At 40.8% G+C, this 17838-nt stretch overlaps 2 protein-coding genes across 3 annotated transcripts; both read left to right on the plus strand.

Moving 5' to 3' along the window:
• The first annotated feature begins 38 nt into the window (after positions 1 to 38).
• LOC4339080 (zinc transporter 9-like) lies at positions 39 to 8791 on the plus strand. Its single transcript, NM_001420533.1, has 3 exons — positions 39 to 718; positions 1312 to 1461; positions 7980 to 8791. Exons 1-3 carry the CDS (start codon positions 86 to 88, stop codon positions 8283 to 8285), a joined length of 1089 nt encoding a protein of 362 aa, NP_001407462.1. The 5' UTR covers positions 39 to 85; the 3' UTR covers positions 8286 to 8791.
• Positions 8792 to 9882: 1091 nt separating this feature from the next.
• Positions 9883 to 14795, plus strand: LOC4339082 (zinc transporter 5-like). Of its 2 annotated transcripts, NM_001420537.1 has the most exons (3): positions 11925 to 12692; positions 12840 to 12989; positions 13905 to 14795. In NM_001420537.1, exons 1-3 carry the CDS (start codon positions 12087 to 12089, stop codon positions 14208 to 14210), a joined length of 1062 nt encoding a protein of 353 aa, NP_001407466.1. In that variant the 5' UTR covers positions 11925 to 12086; the 3' UTR covers positions 14211 to 14795. The 2 variants fall into 2 exon arrangements, with proteins under 2 accessions (XP_025881476.1, NP_001407466.1); XM_026025691.2 differs by lacking the exon at positions 13905 to 14795 and having other exon boundaries at positions 9883 to 12692; positions 12840 to 13349.
• The last annotated feature ends 3043 nt before the right edge of the window (positions 14796 to 17838 follow it).

The raw sequence follows: 17838 nt of genomic DNA on the forward strand, positions 1-17838 counted from the left end.
TGCCCTTATATCCATATAACTGTACGGATACTATCTCCACATTGGTTGTTCGATCATCACCAATCTTTGGCCACAGGCTAAAAAGATGGCTTTCGATCTCAAGCTAACCGCATGCCTCCTCCTCGCCGTCTTCTCCCTCGCCGCCGCCGCCGACTGCGAGTGCCAGCCCAGCGACGAAGGCCACGACGCGGCCAAGTCCCGGACGCTCAAGGTCATCGCCATCTTCTGCATCCTCGTGGGCAGCTCAGCGGGGTGCGCCATTCCGTCGCTCGGCCGGAGGTTCCCGGCGCTCCGCCCGGACACGAGCCTCTTCTTCGCCCTCAAGGCGTTCGCCGCCGGCGTCATCCTCGCCACGGCGTTCGTGCACATCCTCCCGGTGTCCTTCGACAAGCTCGGCTCGCCGTGCCTCGTGGACGGGCCGTGGCGGAAGTACCCGTTCACGGGGCTCGTCGCCATGCTCGCCGCCGTGGCCACGCTCCTCCTCGACACGATCGCCACGGGCTACTTCCTGCAGCGCGCGCAGGACAGCCGCGGCGCCGTCGCCGCCGTCGCCGCGTGCGGCGGGGACGCGTCGTCGTCGCACGACCACGAGCGCGGGAACGCGCACGGCGTGTCGTCGGCCGTGATCGCGTCGGCGACGATGCCGAACGACGCCGCCGACGACTGCGACGACGCCGAGGACCGCGCGAAGCTCGTCCGCCACCGCGTCATCTCACAGGTTTACTATATATATATATATAGTAAATTTGTTTGGTGCTCCATGGTGCCCGGGCACCATTGTTGAAATTGAGTATATACCCAATTCAAATGAGCATGAAACTTTTTCAATTATTTAGGTATTAATATTAACTACTTTACTAACTAGTTGAAAGCAAGTTTGAACTGAATTTGAACTTGTTTTTGTTAGATTTTGATTCTAGGTATATAGCATCCATACATATAATTAGTTAGGTATGTAATCATGGATTGTGAAATAAAGTTAAATTTGAGTTGTTTTGTTGATAGGTATAGGTATGAATCGAATTCTTATAACTAGGTATATACTCACAATTTGAAAATTTTGAAAAATTTGAGTGATTTTGTGCATTTGAAACCATGGTGCCCGGGCAACCATGGTGCCCCATATGAGTGTCATATATATATATATATATATATATATATATATATATATATATATATATATATATATATATATATATATATATATATATATATAGCTGGGCGATGAACATGGATGCGCGTTAATTAATTTAAATTTGCTAATGTTCATACGTTTCTTGGTTTGATATGAATTTGCATGTGTGGATGAAGGTGTTTGAGCTGGGTATCATAGTGCATTCGATTATCATCGGGATATCACTAGGTGCATCCGAGAGCCCAAGCACGATCAGACCGCTCGTGGCCGCGTTAACATTTCATCAGTTCTTCGAAGGGATAGGGCTGGGAGGATGCATTGTTCAGGTATGTGTTTTCCTTTCACTACCACACGACACTAATTCAGTGTCGGTTCCAAAAGGGCCAACAGTGCTAGATTTGGATCTGGCACCGTGGCTCTATGTTCTCGGCACTGAAAAGGGCTCATCTGTGACGAACGAGTAAAAAAAGGCTGAGCTCTCGAAAAAAAAAACAGGCTGAGCCGGATTTGAGTTAGAGGATTATAGAAACTATAAACTCTGTAAATTACATGCAGTCTTTATGTGCTTCATGTGGGAGTGTGGGACTACTCACAAAACGGAAATGCTTCAAGACAAAAGAATATCTACCATGACAAATTAAAAGACAAAAGACATATCTGAATCACAAATCTCATGGAATCACGTATCTACCATTCACATCACATAACGTGTATACCTTCAAATGAAAAGGATCTAAGTTTCAAACAAAAAAGGAAAGAGAGAATCTACTCTATACCACTGAGTTTATTCAAGTTTAATGATTTTCCATCGATATTATCTTTTTCTACAATATACCGACGACTTTATCAATTGTTCTACAATGTGTCATTGGGCTGGGCCTTCTTTTCAAAAATACCCAAAATACCCTTAGAAATATACAAGATTAACAATTGATTTATCTCATTAGAAGTTTCAAAAAAAATGAAAATTTTTAAATGGCATCCTTACACAACATGGAAGTTTGTATACAAGTTTCAAGTTTTTTTCTGGTATATTTAGTTTTTAGAAAAAATATTTTTATGTGGTATGTGAAAGAGAATTTGCTTATATAAGACATAATAGAATAAAAATATCTTATGTAGTGTATGAAAGATGATTTATATTAAAAACAATAGTAAAAAAGTATTTTTATATAGCATATAACAAATAAGTTATATATTTTTTAAAAAATAGAAATGTAAAAAACTTAAAACTTCTATACAAATTTCCATGTTGTATAAGAAGGCCACATGAAAGTTTTCATTTTTTTTTGAAACTTCAAATTAGATAAATCAATTGTTAACCTCATATATCCATAGGGGTATTTTAGGTATTTTTGAAAAGAATACTTAGCCCAATGGCGTATTGTAGAACAATTAATAAAGTCGTCGGTATATTATAGAAAACGACAATGTTGATGGCAAATTGTTGAACTTGAGCAAGCTCAGTGGTATAAAATAGATTCTCTCAAAAAGAAACAACAAGAAAAAAAGAATTGAATCACATCATAAATCCGATATGGTGAACTTATTCTCATACTTTTTTCTTCTCGTCGTCGATGGGGTCAGCAGCAGTGATGGGAAAATGGGACATGAATACAACCAGGTACATGGGTTATCGATGGTAAGACTTGATGGCATCATGATGGGATCTGGATGGATCCAACCTCGCCACCGCTAACTCGATCGGTAAGGTGACGACAAATCTAACGTCACCAAGCTCAACCGATGGCCCCCAAGCTCCAAGTGGCATGATCCGACAACCCCCGAGCTCTAGGGAGCTCGATCTAGTGGCCGATGTGCTAGGGAGGGGTAGAGAGTCGTCACCGCACTGGGGAGAGGTGGATCCTGCGGTGCCACTTGCCGGTGTGGGTCAAGTGACAGGGATCGAGGGAAGGGAGAGTGGACATAGAGAGGCAGGGCTGCTGGGGAGAGACGAAGAGACGAAGGGAGGTTGGGAGAGGGGAAGCATATGCCCTCTAGGATCAGTCGGTCGTGTAATGGGACTTAACCACTCGGTTGATCGGCTCAGTTTTTTGTGGTTCCCTAAAACCAGCACACATAGTAGTTTTGGGGTGTCGGTTTTCTAAAATGCTACTATTGATAATTATTATTGATATCGATTATTTATTAGTATCTTTTTATATGGAACCAACACTAATAATTGTTATCAGTGCTCTTCTTTTTTACCTGTACAGAGTGCATGTGTGGCCGGGTTTTTGTCCAATGGTGCCATACTAGGTGCCATCCATTTAAAATTCTATGGTAGTGTTTCCAACAACACGAAATGTGAGAAATCTGCAAAAATATTATTGTTGTAGTGACTAGTGAGTAAGGGCGTACAAACGTGAGTATCCCATTCACTTCATAATGTTTGTATGCTCATCCTCAATGGTAGTCGGAATCGAGATTGCTAAGGGGCGATCGATCGCCCCTAGCGATCGCGATCAGATTCGGATCCCCCCTCTCCCTCCACCTGGTTTTCTTTTTTTTTTGGCACCGCATTACTTTACTATTTTAATAAATTTATGCACCTAAAGTTTGTACACCTCAAATTTACACATCTAAAGTTTAGAGAGACCTAAAGTTTATAAATCAAATGTTTATATATCCGATTCAAATTTGAATTTAAATTCAAATATTTTTTATATATAGTATTTCTATACATCTAAAGTTTATACACCTAAAGTTTGACCCAAAGATTATAAGTCAAAAGTTTATATACCCGATTTAAATTTCTATTTGAATTATATTCGATTCAAATTTGAATTTGAATTCAAATATTTTTTATATATAGTATTTCTATACATCTAAAGTTTATAGACCTAAAGTTTATAGACCCAAAGTTTATAAGTCAAAAGTTTACATCCCCGATTCAAATTTGAAATTGAATTATATCCGATACAAATTTGAATTTGAATTCAAATATTTTTTATATATAGTATTTCTATACATCCAAAGTTTATACACCCAAAGTTTATAAGTCAAAAGTTTACATACCCGATTCAAATTTGAATTTGAATTCAAATATTAATTTATAGACCCAAAGTTTATAAGTCAAAAGTTTATATACCCGTTTCAAATTTAAATTTGAATTTAAATATTTTTTATATATAGTATTTCTATACATAAATTTTTCTAACTTTGTTTTTTTATTTTTTTTTAAAATTTATGGTGTAGTAGGAAGAGAAGAAGGGGAGGGGGAAGGGAGGTGAGGAGCGAAACTCCTAATGGGCGATTGATCGCTAGGGGACGCCAGGGGAGATCGGATCTGGTCTCCCCCTCTCCTCCACGTGGTTTCCTTTTTTGGCACCGCATTACTTTCCTATTTTAGTAAATTTATGCACCTAAAGTTTGTACACCTCGAGTTTACACATCTAAAATTTAGAGACCCAAAGTTTATAAGTCAAAAGTTTATATATCCTATTCAAAATTTTTTATATATAGTATTTCTATACATCTAAAGTTTATATACCTAAAGTTTATAGACCCAAAGTTTATAAATCAAAAGTTTACATACCCGATTCAAATTTAAATTTGAATTATATTTATTCAAATTTAAATTTGAATTTAAATATTTTTTTATACGGAAATGCTAAACACCGGTATCCCGTTTGGGCACGGTTGGGATGGGACAGATTTTCTAGGAATCACAGAAATCATCACGAGCTTATCCGAGTCCCACTCTCAACAGAGACACAACGTTTCTTGTGCTTATCCAAGTCCCCCACTCACAGTTCTCTCACCGTGGGCATGGCGCGTGAGATCTCGCTGGCGCCGACGGCGGCGGTTGCGGCGGCGAAGCCGGTGGCGGCACCTGCTCGCGTCCGCCGACGGCGGCAGCTCCACCTCTTCAGTGTCGCCACCGATGCACACGAGGTCAGTGCGGGAGAGCGGCGTGAGCGTGGTGGTGGTAGTTCCACCTCTTCAGTGTCGCCGCCGATGCACACGAGGTCAGTGCGGGAGAGCGGCGTGAGCGTGGTGGTGGCAGCTCCACCTCTTCAGTGTCGCCGCCGATGCACATGAGGTCAATGCGGGAGAGCGGCGTGAGCGTGGTGGTGGCGCCGACGCCGACACCCACCGCGTTTTCTTTGGTTGACGGTCTCCATCAACAGGAGGTTCTTCATTTTCTTGCTCTAAGCAGTGTCAGACGATACATCGATCGAATCAAATGATATGAACTTATCCATGTCCACTCCATGTACATATATTTGATCTGGAAGTTGACGGAAGCAAAAATCATTTCCCCATATATGAACAAATGAAGTGTATTACATGGGTGTAGACTTTTTGTGGAGTAAATACCAGCCATGATACCGAGGAGGATCATGGCACCTCCCAAGTATCACATGATCGTACTTAGTTATAATCTGTGAAACCCACAGAAACCATGATACCAGTCATGATATTGAGCAGAATCATGATACATCTCATGTATCACATGATCCTTCTAAGGTATCATCTATAAAACCTGATGATACCAGACATGATATCTGAGAAGAATCATGATACCTCCCATGTATCATATGATCCTTCTAAGGTATCATCTATGAAACTTGATGATACCAGACATGATATCTGAGCAGAATCATGATACCTCCCATGTATCATATGATCCTCCTAAGGTATCATCGGTGAAACCTGATAATACCATCCATGATACTGAGGAGGATCATGATACCTCCTAGGTATCACATAATCATCCTCAAGTATCATACGTGAAACCCGCAGGAACCATGATACCATGCATGATATCTAAGTAGGATCATGTGATACATCATAAGTATCACACATAATGATACTTTTGATGTATCATGTATGAAACCTTCAGGTATCACACAAGATGATATATACCTAGCGAGGGATCATGCGTGAAACCTTCAGGTTTTATGATACCGAGAAGGATCGTGAAACCTCCCAAGTATCACATGATTCTACTAATGTATCATCAATGAAACCCGCAGGCACCATGATAGCAGTCAAGATACTCACAGTCTTGATGGTATTACTCTCATTCACATATTTTTACTGCCTATCACCTCGATTCTTAAACCGGGCCTTCTCAGCATGTTGTCCTCCCACTGGTGTCAAGTTCATTGATGCAAGCTTTCTCTGTCAAACCTTGTACTATTTTGATTGTAAGATCATATCCTTGCAAAACACGATTCTGAGGATGTTTCACAAGGAAGCAGAAGAGCCGGCGGACGACGAGGGTGCCGCTGGAAAGAAGCAAGGAATGGCGCGCGATTCCGATGAGGTTTCACCGGGATGCAGAGGAGCTGATGGACGATGCTCGCGGCGGTGGAAGGAAGCGAGGAATCGCGCGCTTTCTAGGAGGATTCGCCATGATGGGGAGAAGCCGGTGGACGGCGCGCGCGCCGGCGGGAGGAAGCGAGTAATCGCGCGCGGAGGCGAGCGCTTCCGAGGAGGTTTCGCCGAGATGCCGGGAAGCCGGCGTTTGGCAAGCGCTGGTCGTCATTCTCATTTTGCTGCAATGCATGCAGGTGGTGACAGTTGCTCAGAGCGATGTCATATCGGTATCAGAATCGTCCTGTTTTTGAACGGGATTCCGGTATATAGCATCCCCTTTTTATATATAGTATTTCTATACATCTAAAGTTTATACACCTAAAGTTTATAGACCCAAAGTTTATAAGTCAAAAGTTTACATACCTGATTCAAATTTGAATTTGAATTCAAATATTAGTTTATAGACCCAAAGTTTATAAGTAAAAAGTTTACATACCCGTTTCAAATTTGAATTTGAATTCAAATATTTTTTAATATAGTATTTCTATACATAAATTTTTCCAACTTTGTTTTTTTATTTTTTTTAAATTTATAGTGTATTAGGAAGAGAAGAAGGGGAGGGGGAAGGGAGGAGAGGTGTGTACGGGGGCATAGGAAGAGAAGAAGGGGAGGGGGAAGGGAGGAGAGGTGTGTACGGGGGCATGGGGACCAAGTGATCTATCGCTCATTAGCCACACCTGGAGAGGAGTGTATAGGGGCGGATGGGGATCGATCGCTCCATTAGCCAGGCCGGTGGGAACGTGGGATCGAGCCTAGGAAAGTACAGATATACAGCATGGTAAGTGGTCAGCCTTCATTCTTGTCAGCTCGCTAGCTTACCAAGGTGCAACATTTATCTACAGACTTCAGCTCTTCGGTGTATGGTTAACTGGTTCTGTACCACTTTATTTTTCTCTAAAAGATGACACTACTATAATAACATCTCATATGAGACGTCCTACCAGTGCCAGTTAGACAAAAATCCGTCCCGATGGGTCTCCTCCCCGCACAACACTGTGCACACTCAAATAGAGCAAAAACCGGCATTGATGACATGTATAGGTGCCGGTTCGAGAAACAAACCAAGACTGACGTGATGGTCTAAAACTAGCATTTATAAGGTATCCTATAGCAGTGTGATATCATGGATGGTGTGAGTGTGTGATCTTGCTAGCTTTGTCAAGAGAAACCCATTTAACTAGGTCGAAGGAATAAATTATCAACCTTTTTACTATATTTGTTAAAGAATAACTAGGTTATGAAACTTAGAAACATAAGTAACGGATTTTTCCACACAATTTTGTCTATGACTCTTAGTTTTATTCATAACCTTTAAAACTTAACATGTAGAAAGAAAAAAAACACTTGTAAGTAAAAGATGTTAGATACATTAAAAGAAAATACGAGAATTTTAGATTCCAAAAAAAAAAATATCAGTAGTGAGACTCCTTTCAAACGTAGAAATATCATTTTATACAAATGCACGCTGATCGATATATAGGGCGGTGAAATTTACCCACTTAATATATAATTGCAGGCTAGGTTCCATCTTAAGTCTGCAGTGACAATGGCCATCTTCTTCTCGCTAACCACACCGGTTGGGATTATGATCGGTATCGGCATCTCCTCCGCCTACAATGAGAATAGCCCCACGGCCCTGATCGTGGAAGGCATTCTCGACGCAGCGGCTGCTGGAATCCTCAACTACATGGCGCTCGTCGACCTTCTAGCTGAAGATTTCATGAACCCTAGGGTGCGGAAGAGCGGAAGGTTGCAGCTCATCATCAGCATCTTGCTGCTGGTTGGGATAGCTTTGATGTCCTTGCTTGGTATTTGGGCTTGAATAAAACTTAAGAAGAAACTCCTTAAATATCTGACTACTCCCACTCCGTCTTATAACAAAAGGGATTTTGAATAGATGTAACATATCCAAGTACAATGAATCTGGACATACTGTCTGTCCAGATTCGTTATACTCCCTCCGTCCCAAAATAAGTGCAGTTTTGCACTATTCACATTTAACGTTTGGCCATTCGTCTTATTTGAAAATTTTTTATGATTAGTATTTTTATTGCTATTAGATGATAAAACATGAATAGTACTTTATGTGTGACTAAATATTTTCAAATTTTTCACAAATTTTTCAAATAAGACGGACGGTCAAACGTTGGGCACGGATATCCACGGCTGCACTTATTTTAGGATGAAGGTAGTACTAGCATATGTCACGTCCACCCAAAATCCTTTATATGATGGTGCCATTCGTTATGAAACTATTGTTTTTAAATAAATTAATTATGACATTCGTTCAGAAGTTCAACAAACGAAATAAAGCTGCATATGGTGCCATTTCATTGTCCATTGTCTGGCTCAGAAAAAGTTGGTGCGCTTTCTTAGTCGCAATCATTAATTGAAACTGCAGGTTCTATCGTTTTATGATCTTTGGTACTAGTAGTACTAATTGACTTGTAGTTGACGCCATTTTTTATTTATCTTTACGCGAAAAATGGCGGAACATAATGGAATCGGAGTAATTTAATAATAACTTATTGATAATTGCACACACCATCAAATCACGCCTAGCTAGGGTTTATTCGGTTCATCCCTATAATGAATGAATTGAAGGGGGACTAATTTCACATCTCAATAGGAGTGGTATAAGTTATCTCTAATTCCCCTTCAATCATTTTGTGAAAGGGATTAACCGAACAAAGCCTAGGTTGTGTTTAGTTCAGCGCAAAGTTTGGATTTTTGTTGAAATTGAAGATGATGTGACTGAAAAGTTGTGTATGTATGACAGATTGATGTGATGGAAAAGGACTGAAGTTTGGATCCAAACTTTGGATCTAAACACAGCCCTAGAAGAGATAAAAGAGAGACAACTACTAGAAAACCGATCTGACATAAAGGGGAGATATTTTCTTCTTGGGTGCACACTGTACCGCCATATTCCTAAGGTGTACTCCCTCCGTCCCAAAAAAAAAAGACAAACCCTGGTTTCCGTGTCCAACGTTTGACCGTTCGTCTTATTTGAAAAAATTATGAAAAAAATAAGACAAGACACGCATAAAATATTAATCATGTTTTATCATCTAACAACAATGAAAATACGAATTATAAAAAAAATCATATAAGACGGACAGACAGTCAAAGTTGGACACAGAAACCCACGGTTTGCCTCTTTTCGGGACGGAGGGAATATTAAGCCACCAGTAGGGAATCGCTCCCTCTCGATTATCTCTGTCGATAAACCGTCACGAAACATTTTCACACCGGTACTTAACATGTGTTTTTTTATGTCCTACTCAACTACTCATGTTGGTTTTTCATGTTTATGTTATTCTACTCATGTCGGGTAATCCTTTTCAGTTTTTATTATCCCTGACAGTTGGTTTTTCATGTTCATATCATCCTACTCATGTCGAGCAATCCTTGTCAGTTTTCTATTATCCCTGATAGTGTTTGTCCATCATAGATCCTGTAGCGAAAGTCTTAACACACAATGAAATCAACTGGGACTACGGCAACAACAAATCTTTGGTCTCACTAAATTTTTATTGATAATGTTCAAAAGACAAAAGAGACAAAGACCTGCGGCGAATTCATGTCTATTAAATCTATACTTTGTATAAAGTTATAACCTATTAAATTTAAACCTCAACACGTAAACATGCTACACCATTATCCACTAACAATAATTACAAGCATGCAATATCATCTATAATTTATTGAATCTTACAAAATAACACGCAAAGCATATTCAATTATCGCCTCTCACATCGTTTCCGTAATTTTTAACATATTTATCCATCATTTTTTAAATACTTAATATATATTTATCCATATATTCCGTATCAATGCACGGGATATTATTTAGTTTGTTTCATGATTAAACCTTAGCTTTTCATCATTTTTTCCTATCTTCGGCCTGGTTTAGTTCCTAACTTTTTCTTCAAACTTTCAACTTTTCCATCACATCAAAACTTTCCTACACACATAAATTTTCAACTTTTCCATCACATTATTCCAATTTCAATCAAACTTTCAATTTTGGAGTGAACTAAACACACCTTCCACATCTCGCGATGCAAATCTTGGCCAACAACATAATATTTCATTTATAATCTCCTACAGAGCTAGCTATTAAATTTATTTCTCTCCAAACATAGCATAAAACAAATTTATTTGTTGTTAATAACTAATATAGTGTTTACTCCTTGCTTGATTGTTGAAATGACATATTAAGGATTATTTAGTAATACCGGCAACAAATCACGTGCCTCACTAAATCCTTGTTATAAATGCACCAACGAGAGCGTACACTCATCAGCACCAGGATTTTGAACCCCTATATAACCACATCTTTAGTGCTTTCCTCGATGATTCATCTCTTTATATTTTTGTTCGATAAATATGAATACCATTATATATGTATTAACTATTAAGTCACAAAACTTTGACTGCATATATATACGTCGCCAGAATGTTGCCGTGTACAACAGAAAGAATTATATCAAGTACGGTGGCTTGCTGTAGAAACTTCGTCTGCTAAATCTAATCTAGGCTCCGTTTAGTTCACACCAAACTTTCCCTAAACTTCCAACTTTCCATCACATCCAAAACTTTTCTACACACATAAACTCTTAACTTTTTTTTTCAAACTACCAACTTTAATTTTTCTAAACTTCTCCTCAATTTTAGAAACTAAACACAGCACTAGTGTACGTCCTTTAACATCACTTAAAGTCCAGATAGCTAGGCAACTCCACTAGATTGGCACTAGATTAGCAAATGTAATCTAATCTAGGAGAGATGACCTAGCTTTGCATACTTCCAATCGATGAATGTCGACACTATAGCAACACTGCCAATTTTCAATCAGTACTATCATGGAGACGACTTCCATAAACTACCAGTAGATTAGATGCTGCTAGCTAATTATTTTTGGAGGAGCTCATAGTTTATTTATTTATTAATTAATAATTCCAGCTCCGGTTTCGTCTCTGCGAAGAGTAGTAATAGAAGTACGAGTAGTTCTTTAATTCCTCGTTAGGTCTGAAGATCTATCATGCATGCTTTGATGAGAGTAATTAAGTACGGCAAGCATGGAGCAGCAAGTACACACTTCAATTCTTTTCTGCTTCGAAAACAGAGGAATCGACATGTGCATCTCACATTTGGTGGAGGAGGTGGCATCCTCACCTGCTCCTGTGTCCTACAAAATTGAATTTCTTTCTCTTTTTTTTTGACCAATTTCATTGAAATAGAAGAACCGGATTAGTGCATGTTTCACATTTTCATGCTTATACCTGTTGTGGCAAAGGCAAACCACACAAAAAATTGGAAACGCATCAAGGCCAGCCAAACTGTTATTGTTGCTCGAAGAATTAATTAACTAAGTAGTTATAATTTAATCTCAGTTGAGCGCGCGAACGCCCCAGCAATCAATTATTTCTCTTCTTTTTTAAATTTGTTTGTTTACATGCAACGGATCGGAGACTGAAATGGAGAGTCCACGGGTTCAAAAGGCCTAGAAGAACGAAGCGGAGCTTAGCTCGCGCATGTGCCAACCTGAACCTCCGCTGCGAAACGCCGCGACATCTCGCCGCGCGAGCTAAGCTTAGCTGCAGGTGAGCCATCGGCGATGGCGACGGCGGCGATGACCAAGGTGTTCGTCCTGCTCTTTCTGGTGGCGGCGTGCTACCTGCCGGCGCACGCGGCGGCAGCGGAGTGCGACTGCGCGACGGACACGGCGGGGCGGGACAAGGCGCAGGCGCTGCGGCTCAAGGTCATCGCCATCTTCTGCATCCTCGCCGGGAGCACCGTCGGGGCGGCGCTGCCGTCCCTGGGCGGCAGGTTCCCGGCGATCCAGCCGGAGACGGACGTGTTCCTCTCCGTCAAGGCCTTCGCCGGCGGCGTCATCCTCGCCACGGGCCTGGTGCACATCCTCCCCGCGGCCTTCGAGGCGCTCAGCTCGCCGTGCCTCGTCGGCGGCCCGTGGAAGCGCTTCCCGTTCGCCGGCATGGTCGCCATGGTCTCCGCCATCGGCACGCTCATCGTCGACACCGTCGCCACGGGGTACTTCCACCGCACGGACGCCAAGAGGAAGGCCGCGGCCGTCGCCGACGAGCCAGCCGACGACCTGGAGGCCTCCGACGAGCACAGCCACGGCCACGCCCACGGCATGTCCGTCATGTCCGTCGCTCCCGCCGGCGAGGAAGACCTCGTCCGCCACCGCGTCATCTCTCAGGTATGTCATACTACATCTCCCGCCACCGCGCCATTCAAGAAACAGAGCTGCGAAAACAAAAAAACGCAACCAAATTAAGAAAATTCAATCAAAATTTCTGTTCTTATTTTCTTAATCGATTTTGCTTGTGCGTCCTTGATGGTGGAGGTGCTGGAGCTGGGAGTGGTGGTGCACTCGCTCATCATCGGGATGTCGCTGGGCGCCTCCGACTTCCCGAGCACGGTGCGGCCGCTCGTGCCGGCGCTGACGTTTCATCAGTTCTTCGAGGGCATCGGGCTCGGCGGATGCATCGTTCAGGTGATTTACCCACACATTTACTCCGCACTCACAATTGTCAATTTCAACCTGTTTTTTTTTTTTTTCGAGAGAGAGAGAGAGAGAGAAAGATTTCAACGTTTTTGGTGTTCATATCCTATCAATCCATCGTGCTTACTAACTCGTCCGAAGATACCGATTTCAAACAAGAGGACAACTGATGTCTTGTACTACCAAAAAGTTAGAAAAAGACGTTCCGATTTTGCAGATTTACAGATGGGCCTTAGTACTTTGAGGGGCCCAGTTGTTAAATCACGACTCAAATCGCATCCCATCCTACTTCCCTGGGCGGCTGGGCCTCCACTAATTAATCTCAATCAAAAGTAATCCTTCTATTTTATATTATTATTAATCGTTTTAACTTTCTTTTTAAAATTTGACTAAGTTTATAGAAAAATATAACAACATTTTAACCCAAAACAAATATATTATCAAAATATATTTTATGTTAATTTTAATGAAATTAATTTCGTATTGTAGATGTTAATAATTTTTCGGAATTGCTAGAAAACTTCCGCAAGTTTTTTTTTGCCCCCAAAAAACTTTCAGATTTGTGGCCATCAGATCGCATTGAGATTTGTGCATGAAGGAAAATAATTGGTAGAAAGAAATTTTCACCCATCTCACGCGTAAGAACTTGATGCTAACCAAAACATAGTAGAATATAAGTTTTATATAAGTTATATTACAGTTACAGCGCAGTTGCAGTGTGGTTACGATGTAATTTCACTTCAATTATATTATAGTTATATCTGAAAATTTTTCACTCAAAAAACTTACTGCGGTTTTCTTAATACTCCTTAATCTTTCTATAAATTTAGGTAAACTTAAATAAGTTTGATTAAGAAAAAAGTTAAAATAACTTATAATATAACCTGTTCTTTCTTGTTTCTGCAGGCAAAGTTCCGTGTCAGGTCAGTGGTGACGATGGCGCTCTTCTTCTCCCTGACGACGCCGGCCGGCATCGTCGTCGGGATCGGGATCTCCTCCGTCTACGACGCGAACAGCCCAACGGCGCTGGTGGTGCAGGGGCTCCTCGAGGCGGCGGCAGCGGGGATACTCGTCTACATGGCGCTCGTCGACATCCTCGCCGAGGACTTCATGAAGACCAAGGTGCAGAGAAGGGGACGCCTGCAGCTCGCCATGAACGTCGCGTTGCTGCTCGGCGCAGGGCTCATGTCCATGATCGCCATCTGGGCGTGATGAGTGAGTGACCATCACGGCCAGCATGCGACGTGCGGCGTTTCAATTTGTTCGGCAGGAATGGCAGGTTTTTGTTCTTAGGCGCGTCTGATCACGCTCGCGCTCTCGCGAAGACCTGAGAATTCGTTCGAGGATCTCAAAAGAGAGACCACTCCGTTGGTTGAAACTGACGAGGAGAGGGGTCTCCCGTGCACGATATGTAGAACAGTTCAGTGACCATGTTACTCTGACTTGACTGACTGACCCGTCATCGTCGTCGTTGCTCTCTTACTGTGCAGAACTTGTAGAGTCGTGCACTTGCGCCTACCACTGTCCTTCATCTTGGAGGACAATAATGCCAGTGGTGGGCAGAATTCTGGTCTTGATGTGAATCCGTGATGTACGGGGTAAGACAAGGCTCGTGAATGAGTATACTCCATATCTGTAAAGCTCTATCATATCCGAAGGTCATCACGAGTTAGTTAGAGTGTTAATCCTTCCTTTCTGGGGGAAAAAGACATTATCAAGCCTGACGCTGTCCATGTGTTCAGCTTACATCTAAACATGGAGCAGTCCGATAAAAGGATATTCCATATATGTTTTTCCACCCTCCAGAAGTACCACTCTTCTACATTTTACAACTACTCCTCAATCATTTTTTTTTCAAAAGAAACTACTCATCAATCATCATGCAGTAGTATCTTTTCTATAGCAAAAATGGTGGGGGTGGAGGCTCCCTGTATTAATTTGGAGAGGATGGGAACTATAGGCCCTGTTTGCGCTAGGGGCTCTCCACCACCACTGCAACTTGCTCCGTCTCCTTTTTTCCCAGTCTTGCATACCGTAAAACACTATAATATACTTTAACGAACTCTAATATATTTGTCCTCACTTTTAATGAATTTCAATACGTTTATCCTATATTTTAGCAAACTTCAATATATTGTTTAATCGGTTTTGCTATAGTTATGTCGCCATAAATCTTCTCTAATTACAGTCAGTTTGTTAGCCCTCAAAGTTTCGTTTAGATTCATGCAGGACTACTTAATTTGCCATCGTGCGTGCAAGCACTAGTTCGTACTACATACACATGCACCTGTGCTGCTTGCTGTGATTTATCCGATCGATCACGTTCCTTTGCTATCTACATGTAAAATTACACTCTATTTACATATGTAATTTTAATATTTACATATGTAATTTTGAAATTTACATATGTAATTTCGAGATTTACATTATAAATATACTAAAATTACATATGTAATTTAGGAAGTTACAATGTAAATACATGCCGACTATTTTTTGGTGAAAAATATGGCGCCATAAATATAGCTACACCCTTGTTTAATTGCTTCAAAGATAAGAGTCCTTGAGGGACAAACACAAAAATAAAGATACTTTGTTGATTTGCAGGTGATTACCGCTGTATAAAAATACATACTCCCTCTGGTTCTATAATAATTGACACGTTTTGGACAGGGTTGAGGTTAAATTTTTATAACTTTGACCATCAATAACTTTAAAAATATTTTATTTAAAGAAACTAGAAAAACATATATATATATATATATATATATATGTCTTTCAAAACACTATAATAAAATAAACATGCATTTATTTATTGTATATATTATAATAGAAAAATAAGGTCAAAAATATATCTTGTAGAGCGTGTCATTGTCCAAAGTATCAATTAAAATGAAACCAGAGGGAGTATACTATAGCCTCCGTTGATTTGCAGATGGATAGTGGAGATTATGGGGCTAGCTTATGCTTGTTACTGTGCCCCTCTGCGTAGGATCTCGTGTTCGGGTGATCTACACGCTCAGCTCGCTCTGATATCCTGTCATATTGGTCTTCTGAATTCTGATCGCTGAATTCGGTTCGTTCACGCGGTGCGGCCAACGGCGATCGAGCAAATGGTCCGAGCACAAGGCTGTCCTATGTCAGATTCTTCAGATAGAAGGCCCGTGCGGTAAACTTAAATGGGCCTCGCGTTCTCGTCGTTCATGCATGTTTGGGCCAGAAAGGACCCATATTCCTCCAACTGTTGACAGGCCCATTATCCTATGTCAAAACTTCCTTTCCTTGGGATAAAGGTCCAACCGGTGAGTACCTAAATGGCTAAGGGCCCCTTGAATCGTAGGGTAGAAAAAACAGAGGAATAGGAAAAATACAGGATTCTGATAAGAATTGATGTGTAAAATAGAGGATTGCAAAACATAGGAAAAACACATGAATGGTCATTTGATTGGAGCGCAGGAAAAACGCAGAAATCGGATGAGAGAGATAGACTCAAAGGAAATTTTCTAAGAGGTTGGAGCTCTTGCTAAATTTCCTCCAAAATCCACATGCAATGTGTCATTCCATAGGAATTTCATAGGATTTAGAAAGCTTCAATCATTTGAATCAAAGGGCCAAATAGAAAGATTTCCTATAGGATTTGAATCCTATGAAATTCCTACATAAATCGTTTGATTCAAAGGGGCCATTAATCTAAGAATTTTTGTAACGGTCCATCTGGCCATGTTGAGAAATATCAAAACGGGAAATTGGCGGGTCAAGCTCCGATAATTCAGAAACAAGCACACCTCAAATAGATGCAGCCAGTGGAACTATAGCTATGATCTTAATTTTAACCAGACAGGTTGGACTAGTCATCGGTTGTTTTCTTATAATAAAAGTTATTTAAGTCCTCAGAATGCAAGAAGGTATGAATGATGAAATGTCATGCATGTATCATACATATATACCATGAGATTTGGAAATAGTGGATTGTAAGAGCAAGTGTCGTTGGAAACACTGAGCTCAAAACGAGAGAAAATAAAACAGAACAGTACAATTAGTGTGGAGATTATGGGTACCCCATACCTACATGGCATAGTTATCCGACTGGCTATAGGGGATAACTTATATCTATGGAATATGTAACAGATCATGACTTGGGTGTTACGTTTCCCTGTATATTATGGGACGGCCTAAAGTCCTGGTTTGATAAGATTGTAAAGTAGATTTAGGAAACCGATACTGTATTGGTTAAGGTTTCTATCTTGTAACCTTGCCCCCCAACCTATATAAGGAGGGCAGGGAGCCCCTCTAGGGGCATGATGATGAGACAACCTGATCGTCAGATCAATACACACTCGGCGGATTCAAATCCCCAAACAGGAGTAGGGTATTACCTCTCATTGAGAGGGCCTGAACCTGTCTAAATCCTTTGTCTCCACATCCATCCACTTTTAGGTCTCGTGCGCTACCCCGTTTTATTATTGCCGAATTCATGTTTCGACAATTAGGAGAAAGTCGTGATAGGTAGAAAAGCGGAGAGTGTGTTGGACTTCATGAGTGGATTAGGGAAGAGCGATCTGCTGGTTCTCTTTTAGTAAAAAAAAAAGGATAGATGTGAGCTAATCTCAAAATGTAACCTTCTGGTGATGTTTGAATCACCTAAAGATGAAGATAAAGATAAAGATAAAGATTAATTGTTTCATACAAAACGAGGTGATAATAACATATGATTAATTGAGTTTTAATTATTAAAAACTTGAAAAATATATTAATCTCATATTTTAGAACAACTTTCATATAGAAAGTTTTCGCACGAAACGCACCGTTTAGCAACTTGAAAAGCGTGCCACTTTTACCACTT

This window comes from Oryza sativa, chromosome 5, assembly GCF_034140825.1.
Source record: "Oryza sativa Japonica Group chromosome 5, ASM3414082v1".
Lineage (NCBI taxonomy): Eukaryota > Viridiplantae > Streptophyta > Magnoliopsida > Poales > Poaceae > Oryza > Oryza sativa.

What these genes read in the sequence shown, in the direction of transcription:
- LOC4339080 (NM_001420533.1), top strand. Translation starts at nt 86, where the DNA reads ATGGCTTTCGATCTCAAGCTAACCGCATGCCTCCTCCTCGCCGTCTTC. An exon ending in GCCACCGCGTCATCTCACAG is followed by an intron (nt 719 to 1,311) that starts GTTTACTATATA and finishes GTGTGGATGAAG; the next exon opens with GTGTTTGAGCTGGGTATCAT. An exon ending in TGGGAGGATGCATTGTTCAG is followed by an intron (nt 1,462 to 7,979) that starts GTATGTGTTTTC and finishes ATATAATTGCAG; the next exon opens with GCTAGGTTCCATCTTAAGTC.
- LOC4339082 (XM_026025691.2), top strand. Translation starts at nt 12,087, where the DNA reads ATGGCGACGGCGGCGATGACCAAGGTGTTCGTCCTGCTCTTTCTGGTG. An exon ending in GCCACCGCGTCATCTCTCAG is followed by an intron (nt 12,693 to 12,839) that starts GTATGTCATACT and finishes TTGATGGTGGAG; the next exon opens with GTGCTGGAGCTGGGAGTGGT.